Here is a 14322-nt window from a genome sequence, read left to right as displayed (position 1 = left end):
GGCAGCAGCAGAAGCAGTAAAGGAGGCTATATTGTTGAAAGGTTTGGTGTCAGAATTGAGTAGGGTTCAACATGAACCAACTCTAAAATGTGATAGCCAGAGTGTTATTCACTAGATAAAGAATCAGAGATTTCATGATCACACCAAACATATTGATATCAGATTCTATTTTATTCGTGATGTTATTGAACAAGGCACGGTTAAGGTCTTGAAGGTTGACACAAAGGACAACACAGTGGATATGTTGACCAAGGTGGTTCCTCTTGTCAAGTTCACTCATTGTATGATTTGGTAGGAGTTCGCATCAACTGATGTGTCAGGATGGAGAACGGCAGGGCAAGGTAGAGCTACTAGTATGCACAAGGTTTCGATTAGTGTCTTTTGTTTCCTACACGGAGTTAGATCACGTAGGCTTAGAGACATCGGACTGAATGGCGCTCATATGGAAGCCCGAAATTCATCTCAAGGTGGCAATTGTGAAGTTGAGAAGATATTCAAGCCAATTCCTACTCAAAAGCGGAAAGAAATAAAAGGAACCTTTTTTTTCTTTGTTGGTTTTCGAGTGTGATTGGGATTTAGATCCTTTCGAGGAAAGGATTAGATGTCACGACCCGGCTAGGGGGCTGCGACGAGCACCCGGTGCTACCCCACCCGAGCACCCCCTTATCGTACATAACATAATATCTAGGTGAACCATAAGTCAATTCGTGCTTTTCTTATCGTTAATCATATTGATCCCATTAGACGACCATCATCATTTAACATATCATAGGCATCTACGCCACATCATAAGTACAAGGCCGACGTCGCTAACAAAAGATATACAAAACATGGGCCGACATGGCCGAGCATCTCTACCCACATACACATGACTACGAGCCTCTAAGAGTATGACATATCGTATGAGCGGGACAGGACCCCGCTATGCCCATAATTATATACACAAAAGAATAAGTACCCAAAAGCTACGGCTCCGAAAGAAATGGAGCTCTGCTATGCAATCTCTGAATAAGCAGCTATGGATCAAGTCTGTCTCCCTGTGCACCTGCGGGCATGACGCAGCGTCCACAAACAAAAGGACGTCAGTACGAAGAATGTACTGAGTATGTAAAGCATGATCAACATCAATATAGAAGCATAATAGATATCATATGAAAATAGCATAGGAGGGGAGACAGTAATATCATCATCATGTCGCTTACTTGCATACATCGTCGTTCGTATCCCATAATAATACTCGTACAATACTTGTGCTCATATTCGTATACATGTCCTTATTCGTATTCTTATACATAGTCTTATCACATTCATATTCATATTATATACATAGTCATTTCATATACATAGCCTTTACATAGCATACCCGACCTCATAGGATTGGTGTTTCATACATACTTGGCCAACCAAGGCTCAAGGTTACTCATACCTGGCCCTACCAAGGCTTCAGGGTTATCCGTACCTTCTGCAGAAGTGCGCGCGCGTTACGTAATCACATACATACTTTATACATAGTTATATACATATAGTCTTACCCGACATCATAAGCTCGGGGTCTTATCATAGCCCTTTATAGGCACACATATACATATATCATAGCTCGTAAGCATCTCTAGTCTCATTTTACTCTCATCGTCATTACTATCCTCATCATTATCGTTACATTTACATTATATACTTACTCGTCATACGAGGAACGTAGTATAATCATAGTACATATCAAGGGTCGTGAGCTTATGAGCTCGGAATGTCAACCATGTGAGGACAACATACTCATATAGAGGAATTTAGGAATTTGGCCAAGAACCATGCCTTATGAAAGAAGGGTTAGCCTTACATACCTTTCCGTTGAACTATTCTACACTTGCACGTTCCCTTCCAATGCTAGCGTTTATACCTTCATTAATATCATAACAATGGCCATTAGTCATTCACACTATCCACATTATCTAGATTCCTCAATTTGCCTCTAATTCACCCACATTCATGGTCATAACACCCAACTTCGTCCATTCGTCTAAAGTGTTTAGTTCATGATCTTAATACCATTTATAAGACATTCATATCACAACACAACAACATTCATAACTCAATTCAAACTATTTCTCAAAATGTCACTATTCATCTTTCATGACCTAGTTGACCACATTTTCTATAATCCATGTATTTTAATTCTCCAATACCTTAAACATCTTGTAAAAATCATGAATCTTACCTTTGAAGTTGTAGGAACAAGCTTTGGTTGGTAATACTCTTCTTTGAGCAAAACCCTAGTTTTTCTCCATTTGGATTCCTTGACTTGGATGATCCTTGATGATTCCCTTATCCTAGATTCACTTGTCTTAATGTTATTGATGGCTTATAATCCTTGAAAACTCATATAATAAATGTAGAGAGAAGTTCTAGAGAGAAGTGGTGTAATGTTGTTAATGAAATAAAATAAGTCTTGATCCTCATATTTAATGAATTGGAAAATCTGTGCTGGGTGAACAGTGGTCGTCCATGGAGGTTTACGGTCCGTATTCCACTTTACGGACCGTCCTTCGTGGTCGTCTTTAAGCTTAAGCAGGACCAGAGACTTTGGCTTGCATGCATGGGATTTACGACCAAGGTTTACGGGCCGTAAATCACTTTACGGTCCGTCCACCAGGTCGCATCATACCTTTTCCTCAGCTGGCAGAAAGTTGAAGTTGGGCATGCTAGTTTACGACTTCAAGTTTACGGACCGTATTGCACTTTACGATCCGTATTTTGCACTATACGACCACTGGGCAGTTTTGCCAACTTTCAATTTTTTTCTCATTTCTCGACTTTTCATTCTAATCATCCACATCCCTTCACATACATTTCCCATGAAACATTATACACTCGCACTCCTCGCACACATCATTAGTCCATTTACTTGCGTACCAACGGGAAATTTTCCGAGGTGTAACATTCTACCCCCCTTAGGAACATTCGTCCTCGAATGTTAAAGGCTTGGGGAATTCTATAAAAATTTCGCCAGAGTTTCCTCTGTAATGTGGCACTACCACTCTGTCACAACAACCCACAACAACAATGCCTCACAGGGCAATAATACAACAGCACTAGAAATTTGGCCACACACGACCTGAACGTAAAAAAGGGTAAACATGCATACCTTATGATTTTGACGTCTCATCTTGGACTTCTTCCAAGGGCTGAAATAAATGTGGGTATTTGGATCGCATATTCTCTTCTGCTTCCCGTGTCATTTCCTCTCGATTGTCATTTCTCCACAGAACTTTAATTGAGGCCACTTCTTTGTTTCTAAGCCTCCGTACTTGCCTATCTAATATGGCAATGGGTATTTCATCATAAGTTAACTTTTCTGTCACTTGAATATCATTCACTGGGACGATCCTCGTAGGATCTCCAACACACTTCCAAAGCATCGAGACATGAAATACTGGATGGACTGACTCCAAATCTGGAGGTAGATCTAGCTCATAGGCCACTTTGCCTATTTTGCACATAATTTCGTATGGCCTAATATACCGGGGACTGAGCTTCCCCTTTTTGCCAAATCTCATCACGCCCTTCATTGGCGACACTTTCAAGAATACCCAATCTTTCACATCGAACTCTAAGTCTCTTCGACGATTATCCGCATAGGACTTCTGATGACTTTGAGCCGCTAGCAACCGATCTTGTATGAGCTTAACTTTCTCTATTGCTTGCTGGACCAAGTCTAGCCCTATCAACTTAGCTTCTCCGGTTTCAAACCACCCAATTGGGGATCTACACTTTCGCCCATATAGAGCTTCATACGGTGCCATTTGAATGCTAGAATGGTAACTGTTATTGTAAGCAAACTCAATGAGTGGCAAATGGTCATCCCAATTTCCTCCAAAATCTATCATACATGCCCGTAACATATCTTCAAGAGTCTGAATAGTACGTTCAGCTTGCCCATCGGTCTGTGGGTGAAACGTCGTGCTTAGGCGCACTTGGGTCCCTAAACCTTCTTGGAAAGACCCCCAAAACATGGTTGTAAACTGAGTCCCTCTATCGGAGATAATAGATACCGGAACGCCATGGAGTCTCACTATCTCTTTAAGATAAAGCTTGGCATAATCTTCTGCCATATAGGTCGTTCTGACCGGTAAGAAATGCGCTGACTTTGTGAGCCTATCCACGATCACCCATATAGAATCATATTTACGTCGAGAACGGGGTAACCCTGTAATGAAATCCATATTAATCACTTCCCACTTCCAAGTTGGGATTTCTATAGCTTGCAATAAGCCACCCGGCTTTTGGTGTTCTATCTTCACTTGTTGGCAATTAGGACACTGAGCTACGAATTCCGCTACGTCTTTCTTCATCCCATTCCACCAATATATAGTCTTAAGATCATGATACATTTTCGTCGCTCCAGGGTGAACGGAGTAACTGGAACAATGAGCTTCTCTAAAAATCTGATGGCGTAGACCGGCCACATCGGGAACACATAACCTGCCTCGACATCGGAGAACTCCGTCTTCCGAAATGTCAAATGATGACTCCTCCTTCTGAGGGAGTGTATCTCTGTACTGCATTAGCATGGGATCCTCATATTGTCGCTCTTTTATTTCCACTACTAGCGATGAAACCGCTGAATTCTGAATAGTAGCTCCGCTGCTACCTGAGTCCACCACTCGGACTCCTAGGCTAGCTAACTGCTGAAGATCATGGGCCATCTCTTTCTTTTCTGGTCGTACATCACTTAAACTTCCCATCGACCTACGGCTAAGAGCATCAGCCACAACATTTGCCTTTCCGGGGTGGTACAGGATTTCGACATCATAGTCTTTTAGCAACTCTAGCCATCGTCGTTGCCGCAAATTCAACTCTTTCTGCTTGAAGATGTACTGGAGACTCTTATGATCTGTATAAATATCCACGTGGACACCATATAAGTAATGTCTCCATATCTTTAAAGCATAGACCACCGCGGCCAATTCTAAGTCATGGGTAGGATAATTCTGCTCATGTTTCCGTAATTGTCTAGAAGCATACGCAATCACCTTACCATTTTGCATCAATACACAGCCTAGCCCGACGCCTGAAGCATCACAATAAATAACATATCCTTCCAATCCTTCTGGAAGTGTCAAGACTGGGGATGAAGTCAGTCGGTCTTTCAACTCTTGGAAACTACGCTCGCAAGCATCTGTCCATTGAAACTTAGCTGACTTCTGAGTCAACTTGGTGAGCGGTGCAGAAATAGAAGAGAAACCCTCAACAAATCTTCTGTAATAACCGGCTAAGCCCAAAAAGCTACGAACCTCCGTAGGGGTCGTGGGCCTTGGCCAAGTCTTCACTGCCTCAATCTTTTGGCTATCACTCAAATACCGTCAGCTGCAACAATGTGGCCCAGAAATGCCACTGAGTTCAACCAAAACTCGCATTTGGAAAACTTCGCGAATAACTCTCGAGCTCGAAGAACTCCAAGGACAATTCGCAAATGATCCACATGTTCTGCCTTGGATCTAGAATACACTAGGATGTCATCGATGAATACAATCACGAATCGATCCAGAAAAGGCCTGAATACATTGTTCATTAAGTCCATAAACACTGCCGGTGCATTAGTTAGCCCAAACGACATTACTCGGAACTCGAAATGGCCATATCTTGTTCTGAAAGTTGTCTTAGGGATATCTTTCTCCCTAACTCTTACTTGGTGATACCCGGACCTCAAATCAATCTTTGAAAACCATTTGGCACCTTGTAATTGATCAAATAAATCATCAATCCTCGGGAGGGGATACTTGTTCTTAATTGTCACTTTATTCAATTGCCGATAATCAATGCACATTCTCAAGGATCCATCCTTCTTCCGGACGAACAATACGGGTGCTCCCCACGGAGATGAACTAGGCCTAATGAAGCCTTTTTCAAGCAAGTCTTTTAATTGCTCCTTCAACTCTTTCAACTCTGCGGGTGCCATCCTATAGGGAGGAATAGATATGGGTTTAGTGTCTGGCAACACATCAATCGCAAAATCGATCTCTCGCTCGGGAGGAAGGCCTGGAAGCTCTTCTGGGAACACATCCGGAAATTCGTTCACAACCGGAACTGACTGAAGAGTCGGCGACTCAACTTCTACATCTTGAACTCATACTAGGTGATAAATGCACCCTTTCGTGATCATTTTCCTTGCCTTTAGATAGGAAATAAACCTACCTTTTGGTGATGCCACATTCCCTTTCCATTCTAAGACTGGTTCTCCCAGAAACTGGAAACGAACCATCTTCATTCGGCAATCAACATTGGCATAACAAGAAGCCAACCAATCCATGCCCATAATAACGTCAAAATCTACCATTTCTAGCTCATGCAAATCAATCATGGTACGACGATCACAAATCACAATCACACAATTCCTATATACTCGGCTAGCTATTACTGATTCACCCACGGGTGTAGACACCTCAAAATGTTTGATAGACTCCGGCTCAATTATAAATCGACCCGCAATATATGGAGTAACATATGATAATGTGGAGCCCGGATCAATCAAAGCATATACATCATGAGAGAATACCGATAATATACCTGTGACCACATCAGGAGAAGACTCAAGATCTTGGCGTCTAGCCAAAGCATAAATACAGTGCTGAGGACCGCTAGTACTGGGAGCTCTGCCTCTACCTCTACCATGGCCGACTGGCGCATATGAAACTGGACCTGTAGGGCGTACAGATGTCGAAGATCCGGCTACCGACCCTGATGGCTGGGTCCTACCTCTACCATGTACTGAGGGGCAATCACGCATAATATGGCCTGGCCGACCACATGAATAGCAAGCGTCTGAACCTGATCGGCACTGACCCCAATGCAACTTTCCACATTGAGAACATCGTGGTACGGGTGGCCTTGGCTGGCCTGAATCACCTCTAAACTGAGACCCCGAATAACCCTGACTCGGCTCGGAACGAGTAGATCTGTCAAATCTCTGCCCCGTGAACTGTGGAGGTGTACTGGTCATAGAATAGCCTGAATGGCTGGGAAATTGTTGTCTGTGTCCGCCCCTGGACTCGCTCCTCGAACCCGAAGGTCTGGCCCTCTTGTTATGGCCCCTATCCTGCTCATGTTCATATCTCCGCTGCTGTAGGTGTTCCTCTAATTCCTGAGCATGTGCCTGAATGCATGCAATATCCATGCCATCCTGAAGGGACGCAGTTAAGCATTTATCCATCAAGTGTGGCCCTAGGCCTTTCACAAACCGGTGCACCCGATCGCCCATATCCGCTACCATGGCCGAAGCATACCTGACCAAGGAGTTAAAGCGGAGACTATACTCTATAGCACTCATGTTACCTTGCCTCAAATTCAAGAATTTATCGGCCCTAGCTCGCCGAACTTCTGGAGGCATGTAGTGACGGAGAAAAGCTTCAACAAACTCTTGCCATACCGGCGGAGGTGCATTGGCTCCCCGCGAAGCCATCCATACTGTATACCACTGGATCGAGATATCTCTCAATCTATAGGACGCTAGCTCTACCGACTCAGTGTCTAAAGCATGTATCAACCGGAGCGTCCTTAGCATACCATCAATAAAGTCCTGGGGATCCTCCTCCGATTTCGACCCAAAGAATTCCGGGGGTTTCAAAGCAATGAAGTCACGGGCCCTTGCGCTAACAGCCCTGTCACCTTGCCCTGCGCTTGGCCTCTGAGTCTGGGCCGCAACCAACTGAGTCAACAAATTAATGGCCTCTCTCACGTCTTGGCCCGAAGCATTCGGTGGAGGAGCTGGAGCTGGGGCTGAGGTTCCCACGTGCTCCTCGGTAATAGGCACTGTCTGGGAGGACTGAGATTGAGCCGCACTCTGGGACTCATCTTCCTCTACTACCGGTGGCGGTGCTCTTTCAGCCCGCTTTTCTACCACCGTCTTGCCCTTTTGGGCTGCTGTAGCCTTTTTCTTTTTAGGCATCTCTGAAATACACAACACACGATTTAGGAACAAGAATTTCTTACATCATAGCTCTGTCGCACGATTCTTATGAAGAAAGAAGGACATATATTCCTAAAATGTCCGCAGCTTCTCGTTTATAAGTGTGGCGCGCAACACACTCATAACCAAGACTCTACTAGACACGACTCGTAGACACATCCTAGGACTGAACTACTCTGATACCACTTTTGTCACGACCCGGCTAGAGGGCCGCGACGAGCACCCGGTGCTACCCCACCCGAGCACCCCCTTATCGTACATAACATAACATCTAGGTGAACCATAAGTCAATTCGTGTTTTTCTTATCGTTAATCATATTGATCCCATTAGACGACCATCATCATTTAACATATCATAGGCATCTACGCCACATCATAAGTACAAGGCCGACGTGGCTAACAAAAGATATACAAAACATGGGCCGACATGGCCGAGCATCTCTACCCACATACACATGACTACGAGCCTCTAAGAGTATGACATATCGTATGAGCGGGACAGGACCCCGCTATGCCCATAATTATATACACAAAAGAATAAGTACCCAAAAGCTACGGCTCCGAAAGAAATGGAGCTCTGCTATGCAATCTCTGAATAAGTAGCTATGGATCAAGTCTGTCTCCCTGTGCACCTGCGGGCATGACGCAGCGTCCACAAACAAAAGGACGTCAGTACGAAGAATGTACTGAGTATGTAAAGCATGATCAACATCAATATAGAAGCATAATAGATATCATATGAAAATAGCATAGGAGGGGAGACAGTAATATCATCATCATGTCGCTTACTTGCATACATCGTCGTTCGTATCCCATAATAATACTCGTACCATACTTGTGCTCATATTCGTATACATGTCCTTATTCGTATTCTTATACATAGTCTTATCACATTCATATTCATATTATATACATAGTCATTTCATATACATAGCCTTTACATAGCATACCCGACCTCATAGGATTGGTGTTTCATACATACTTGGCCAACCAAGGCTCAAGGTTACTCATACCTGGCCCTACCAAGGCTTCAGGGTTATCCGTACCTTCTGCAGAAGTGCGCGCGCGTTACGTAATCACATACATACTTTATACATAGTTATATACATATAGTCTTACCCGACATCATAAGCTCGGGGTCTTATCATAGCCCTTTATAGGCACACATATACATATATCATAGCTCGTAAGCATCTCTAGTCTCATTTTACTCTCATCGTCATTACTATCCTCATCATTATCGTTACATTTACATTATATACTTACTCGTCATACGAGGAACGTAGTATAATCATAGTACATATCAAGGGTCGTGAGCTTATGAGCTCGGAATGTCAACCATGTGAGGACAACATACTCATATAGAGGAATTTAGGAATTTGGCCAAGAACCATGCCTTATGAAAGAAGGGTTAGCCTTACATACCTTTCCGTTGAACTATTCTACACTTGCACGTTCCCTTCCAATGCTAGCGTTTATACCTTCATTAATATCATAACAATGGCCATTAGTCATTCACACTATCCACATTATCTAGATTCCTCAATTTGCCTCTAATTCACCCACATTCATGGTCATAACACCCAACTTCGTCCATTCGTCTAAAGTGTTTAGTTCATGATCTTAATACCATTTATAACACATTCATATCACAACACAACAACATTCATAACTCAATTCAAACTATTTCTCAAAATGTCACTATTCATCTTTCATGACCTAGTTGACCACATTTTCTATAATCCATGTATTTTAATTCTCCAATACCTTAAACATCTTGTAAAAATCATGAATCTTACCTTAGAAGTTATAGGAACAAGCTTTGGTTGGTAATACTCTTCTTTGAGCAAAACCCTAGTTTTTCTCCATTTGGATTCCTTGACTTGGATGATCCTTGATGATTACCTTATCCTTGATTCACTTGTCTTAATGTTATTGATGGCTTATAATCCTTGAAAACTCATATAATAAATGTAGAGAGAAGTTCTAGAGAGAAGTGGTGTAATGTTGTTAATGAAATAAAATAAGTCTTGATCCTCATATTTAATGAATTGGAAAATCTGTGCTGGGTGAACAGTGGTCGTCCATGGAGGTTTACGGTCCGTATTCCACTTTACGGACCGTCCTTCGTGGTCGTCTTTAAGCTTAAGCAGGACCAGAGACTTTGGCCTGCATGCATGGGATTTACGACCATGGTTTACGGGCCGTAAATCACTTTACGGTCCGTCCACCAGGTCGTATTATACCTTTTCCTCAGCTGACAGAAAGTTGAAGTTGGGCATGCCAGTTTACGACTTCAAGTTTACGGACCATATTGCACTTTACGGTCCGTATTTTGCACTATACGACCACTGGGCAGTTTTGCCAACTTTCAATTTTTTTCTCATTTCTCGACTTTTCATTCTAATCATCCACATCCCTTCACATACATTTCCCATGAAACATTATACACTCGCACTCCTCGCACACATCATTAGTCCATTTACTTGCGTACCAACGGGAAATTTTCCGAGGTGTAACATTAGACCTAGTAGTATAAATACATGCTAGCTAGGATTTATTAAGTAGAACAGAACATAGAACCTAAGAGTATTCCATTTTGTAATTTACTTTCTCCCTTGATATTAATAAAAGTGTCGGTTGTTCTCTGTGGACTATGATCACATCGATCCGAACCACGTTAATTACTGTGTTTTTATATTTTCCACGCTAACAATGAATAGTGAAACTACACCTATTCCCAGGATCACTTGAGATAGAAAGAATAGATCTATTTCAAAATAGAATGCTACTGGACCATCAGAAATTCAGGGAACGAAACTAGCAATCAAGGAAAAATTAGTGGAGATGAATGTACACAATTCTGCCTCTGAACTCTGTGATACTGTGAAGGAGTATGCTAAATCATGGTTGGAACTTTCTTTGTTAGTCATTCGGAATGGAAAAGGAACGACAAAACAATACTTCACATTCATTCAATTGCTGACAGTCAGATTTCCTTGGCTAGAAAGAGTTCCAACTAACTAGCCTAGATTGATCTAGTTCCTGGAAAACTATAGGCCAAAGCTCCACCATATAAAGACTGTTTGGTTGCTCCCTTCACCTGTATTGCTAAATGAAACACTAATGGCGCAAGCAAAGGTAATCCAGAAATAAGTTCATATGGTTTTTGCATAAGAGATGATAGAGGTGATTTGGTTTATGTACAACCTAAGAAAATTCACCATACCACAAACATCAAAGCAAAAGCGGTGACAATTAATGAGGCATCTAGGTACTTTTGTTATTGGTTATATACACAAACAACTAGAATTCTCTTATACTTAAGAATACTAGTATAGTACCCGCGAGATGCGCAGAAAGTTTAAGAAAAATATTATAAGAAATAATTATCTTATTTGTTTGATCATATTAAAATAAATATTTTATAAATTGTGAAATTTAAATCATTTGCTCCAGGATAGTTGATTAGAAGGCCAGCAGAGAAAGAAAATCATTTCCTCCTCTTAAATTGTCGCAAGAACTAAATGACAGTATTCTCTAGTAAATTTTTAAAAACTAAATGACAACATTCTCTAGTGAATTAAAAAACTAAATGACAGCAATTTTTAAATACCTTAACTCTCACCATTAACCCAAAATCTCATTAAATCACTCAATACTTGTGAAAGCTGCTATCTAGTCTCTTCATATGCACATAAAGCTTACATAAGAATTTAACTTTTATCTAAATTGATGCTACTGCAACTAATTGAAGCATGTCAGAGTATAATTAATCAACAAAATAGATATTTCGTCACTAAAATATCACAAGATTCATGTGCAAAATTTATAAATTCACAATCATACAAATTGAGATTACCATTATCAAATAGATGAAATCTAGAAACATTAGAGTAAAAATATTGAAAAATAATTAGATTGAACTACCCACCTGCTATAATATTCTAGATTGGACAAAGTTGGAGAGGGTCATTTAATCTTAGAATTAGTTGTAATTTAATGCTTAACAAAAATATTTTTTTTAAAATATGTATAATGACAATAAATTGTAAACCTCAGGCATTCAAAATTATATTATCGTAGTCTAACATAAATGTCAATAACTTATTATTATAAACAGGTCAAAAGCTCGTTGTTACATATATAAAGTTCCTCATTAGATATAAGAAAGTTATTCATATATGTTGAACTAATTGTAAAATGATTATGTGACATATTTCACCTCATAGAAGTAATTCAAATACAAACATGTAGAACTAAGTTTAAACGATTTATAAAATACGCTTTCACCATGTAGGATTATACAATACCTAATATTAATGACTATCTTTTTTTGTTTTTAACCTCATCAGTGCTAATCACATTTTTTAAAATGTACAATAATAACAAAAAAGGATCAACAAATGAAGATGCATAAACATAGAGGTTAACACTTAGTAATTAAGAAAAAAATGCCATGAACTTTGTCTTGCCTTGCCTAAAAGGAGAAGGGTCTCTTCTTACTTTTTCCTATTTGCGAACATGTAACTCTATCACAAATGAATATTATGATGAAGAAATTGGAAAAAAGATAGTAAAAAAGATCAACCATACCTTTTTGATTTTTTTTCATTATAAAGACTTTTAGATTCGCAGACATTTCTCCAACAATAGCACAATTTTAAGCATCATACACTATCACCCGTCAAAGATAAAAGCTGTTTTTCTTGTACGACAATTGTATATTTGAAGTTTCATGTATCCATCCATGCAACTTTCTAACTAAATTCTTCATTTGCATCTTCGTTATCGCTCCTCTTGCGATCAATACAAAGCCTCATCCTTTGCTTCACCTTCTTGTACTTTCTTTTGTAAATCAAGCTACATCTTATCAAATAAATGTTAACGGTTTTAAAAAATTGGTTCTATAAAATAATAGCAACGAAGTATAAGACACATGTGCCAGCGTAATATCCATACTAAGTATGCTAGAGAGAAAACATCTGATTGCTCCAAATATCCGAGTTTTTGGACGAAAGTAGCACTTGTAACCGTGTGTTAAGTTGTGGGAGTGATTATGTGTGATAATGAATGAGGAAAATGGGGAAGTTACGCAGATGTGTGTGAGGGCTTTTGCGGTTGGTTTAGGTTAGTATTTTTTTTTTTTTGGTCTTTTTCTCATGTTATCCTTTAATTACGATAAAGTGGACAAGTTATCTGCAAAACTGTAATTGAATTCAAATGTTAAATCTTTCAATTAATTTTTTCTTATCTTGGTGTTTGATTAAAATAATTACTCTTTTAAAAAAGATATGTTTTAATTTTTTTTATAATTACGATAAAATCGGAAAATTGTAACCATCTCCAAAACAGTAAGCATTAAATTCAAATTACAAACCTTTATCTTTAATTTAATTTCTTATATCATTCCAATATAAAGTTAAGCCTTTATCTTTCAATTTGTTTCTTATATCATTCCAATATAAAGTTTTGTTTTTCAACTCACTTCTCAATACCCAAAAAAAAGAGAAGAAAGAAGCAAACATGAGCAACGAATACGATTACTTGTTCAAACTGTTGTTAATCGGCGATTCTTCTGTCGGCAAATCGTGTCTTTTACTCAGATTCGCTGATGATTCGTATGTTGACAGTTACATTAGCACCATCGGGGTTGATTTCAAAATTAGGACGGTGGAGCAGGATGGAAAGACAATCAAGCTGCAAATTTGGGATACTGCTGGTCAGGAGCGGTTCCGGACTATAACAAGCAGTTACTATCGGGGTGCACATGGGATTATTATTGTTTATGATGTAACTGAAATGGAGAGCTTCAACAACGTCAAGCAATGGCTGAATGAAATTGACAGATATGCAAATGAGAGTGTTTGCAAGCTTCTGGTGGGAAACAAATGTGATTTGGTAGAAAACAAGGTCGTGGACACACAGACAGGAAAGGCTTTGGCAGATGAGCTAGGTATCCCTTTCCTTGAGACGAGTGCAAAAGACTCCATTAATGTGGAGCAGGCTTTCTTAACGATGGCTGGAGAGATCAAGAAGAAAATGGGTAACCAAGCAGCTGGAACCAATAAGACAGGTAGTGCTGTTCAAATCAAGGGACAACCAATTGAGCAGAAGGGCAACTGTTGTGGCTAACTGCTGATGCTGTATCCCTCTGTTCCAATTGCAAAATGTCGAACAGATTGTAACTAAACATATGTTTACTAGAATGTCCTGTGAATCTTCCCGTTAGTTGAAGTATCTTTCTAACTTTGCTTCAAAAAAAAAAAAAAAAAAAAAAAAAAACTCAAGTTCAAATGCAGATAAAAGATTGTTGCGATTTAAAATTAAAGTTTTAACCTCTATCGTATAATATGTTCTAA

General features: G+C 40.0%; 1 protein-coding gene across 1 annotated transcript; it reads left to right on the top strand.

Moving 5' to 3' along the window:
- Positions 1 to 13423: 13423 nt before the first annotated feature.
- On the top strand, positions 13424 to 14212 carry LOC132636240 (ras-related protein RABD1-like). Its single transcript, XM_060352987.1, has one exon. It carries the CDS (start codon positions 13487 to 13489, stop codon positions 14093 to 14095), a length of 609 nt encoding a protein of 202 aa, XP_060208970.1. The 5' UTR covers positions 13424 to 13486; the 3' UTR covers positions 14096 to 14212.
- The last annotated feature ends 110 nt before the right edge of the window (positions 14213 to 14322 follow it).

This window comes from Lycium barbarum, chromosome 4 (genome assembly GCF_019175385.1).
Source record: "Lycium barbarum isolate Lr01 chromosome 4, ASM1917538v2, whole genome shotgun sequence".
Lineage (NCBI taxonomy): Eukaryota > Viridiplantae > Streptophyta > Magnoliopsida > Solanales > Solanaceae > Lycium > Lycium barbarum.
Note: the sequence above shows the minus strand (reverse complement) of the source record. Positions and strands in the feature narration are given on the sequence as shown.

Coding starts and splice junctions, on each gene's coding strand:
- LOC132636240 (XM_060352987.1), top strand. CDS start 13,487: ATGAGCAACGAATACGATTACTTGTTCAAACTGTTGTTAATCGGCGAT.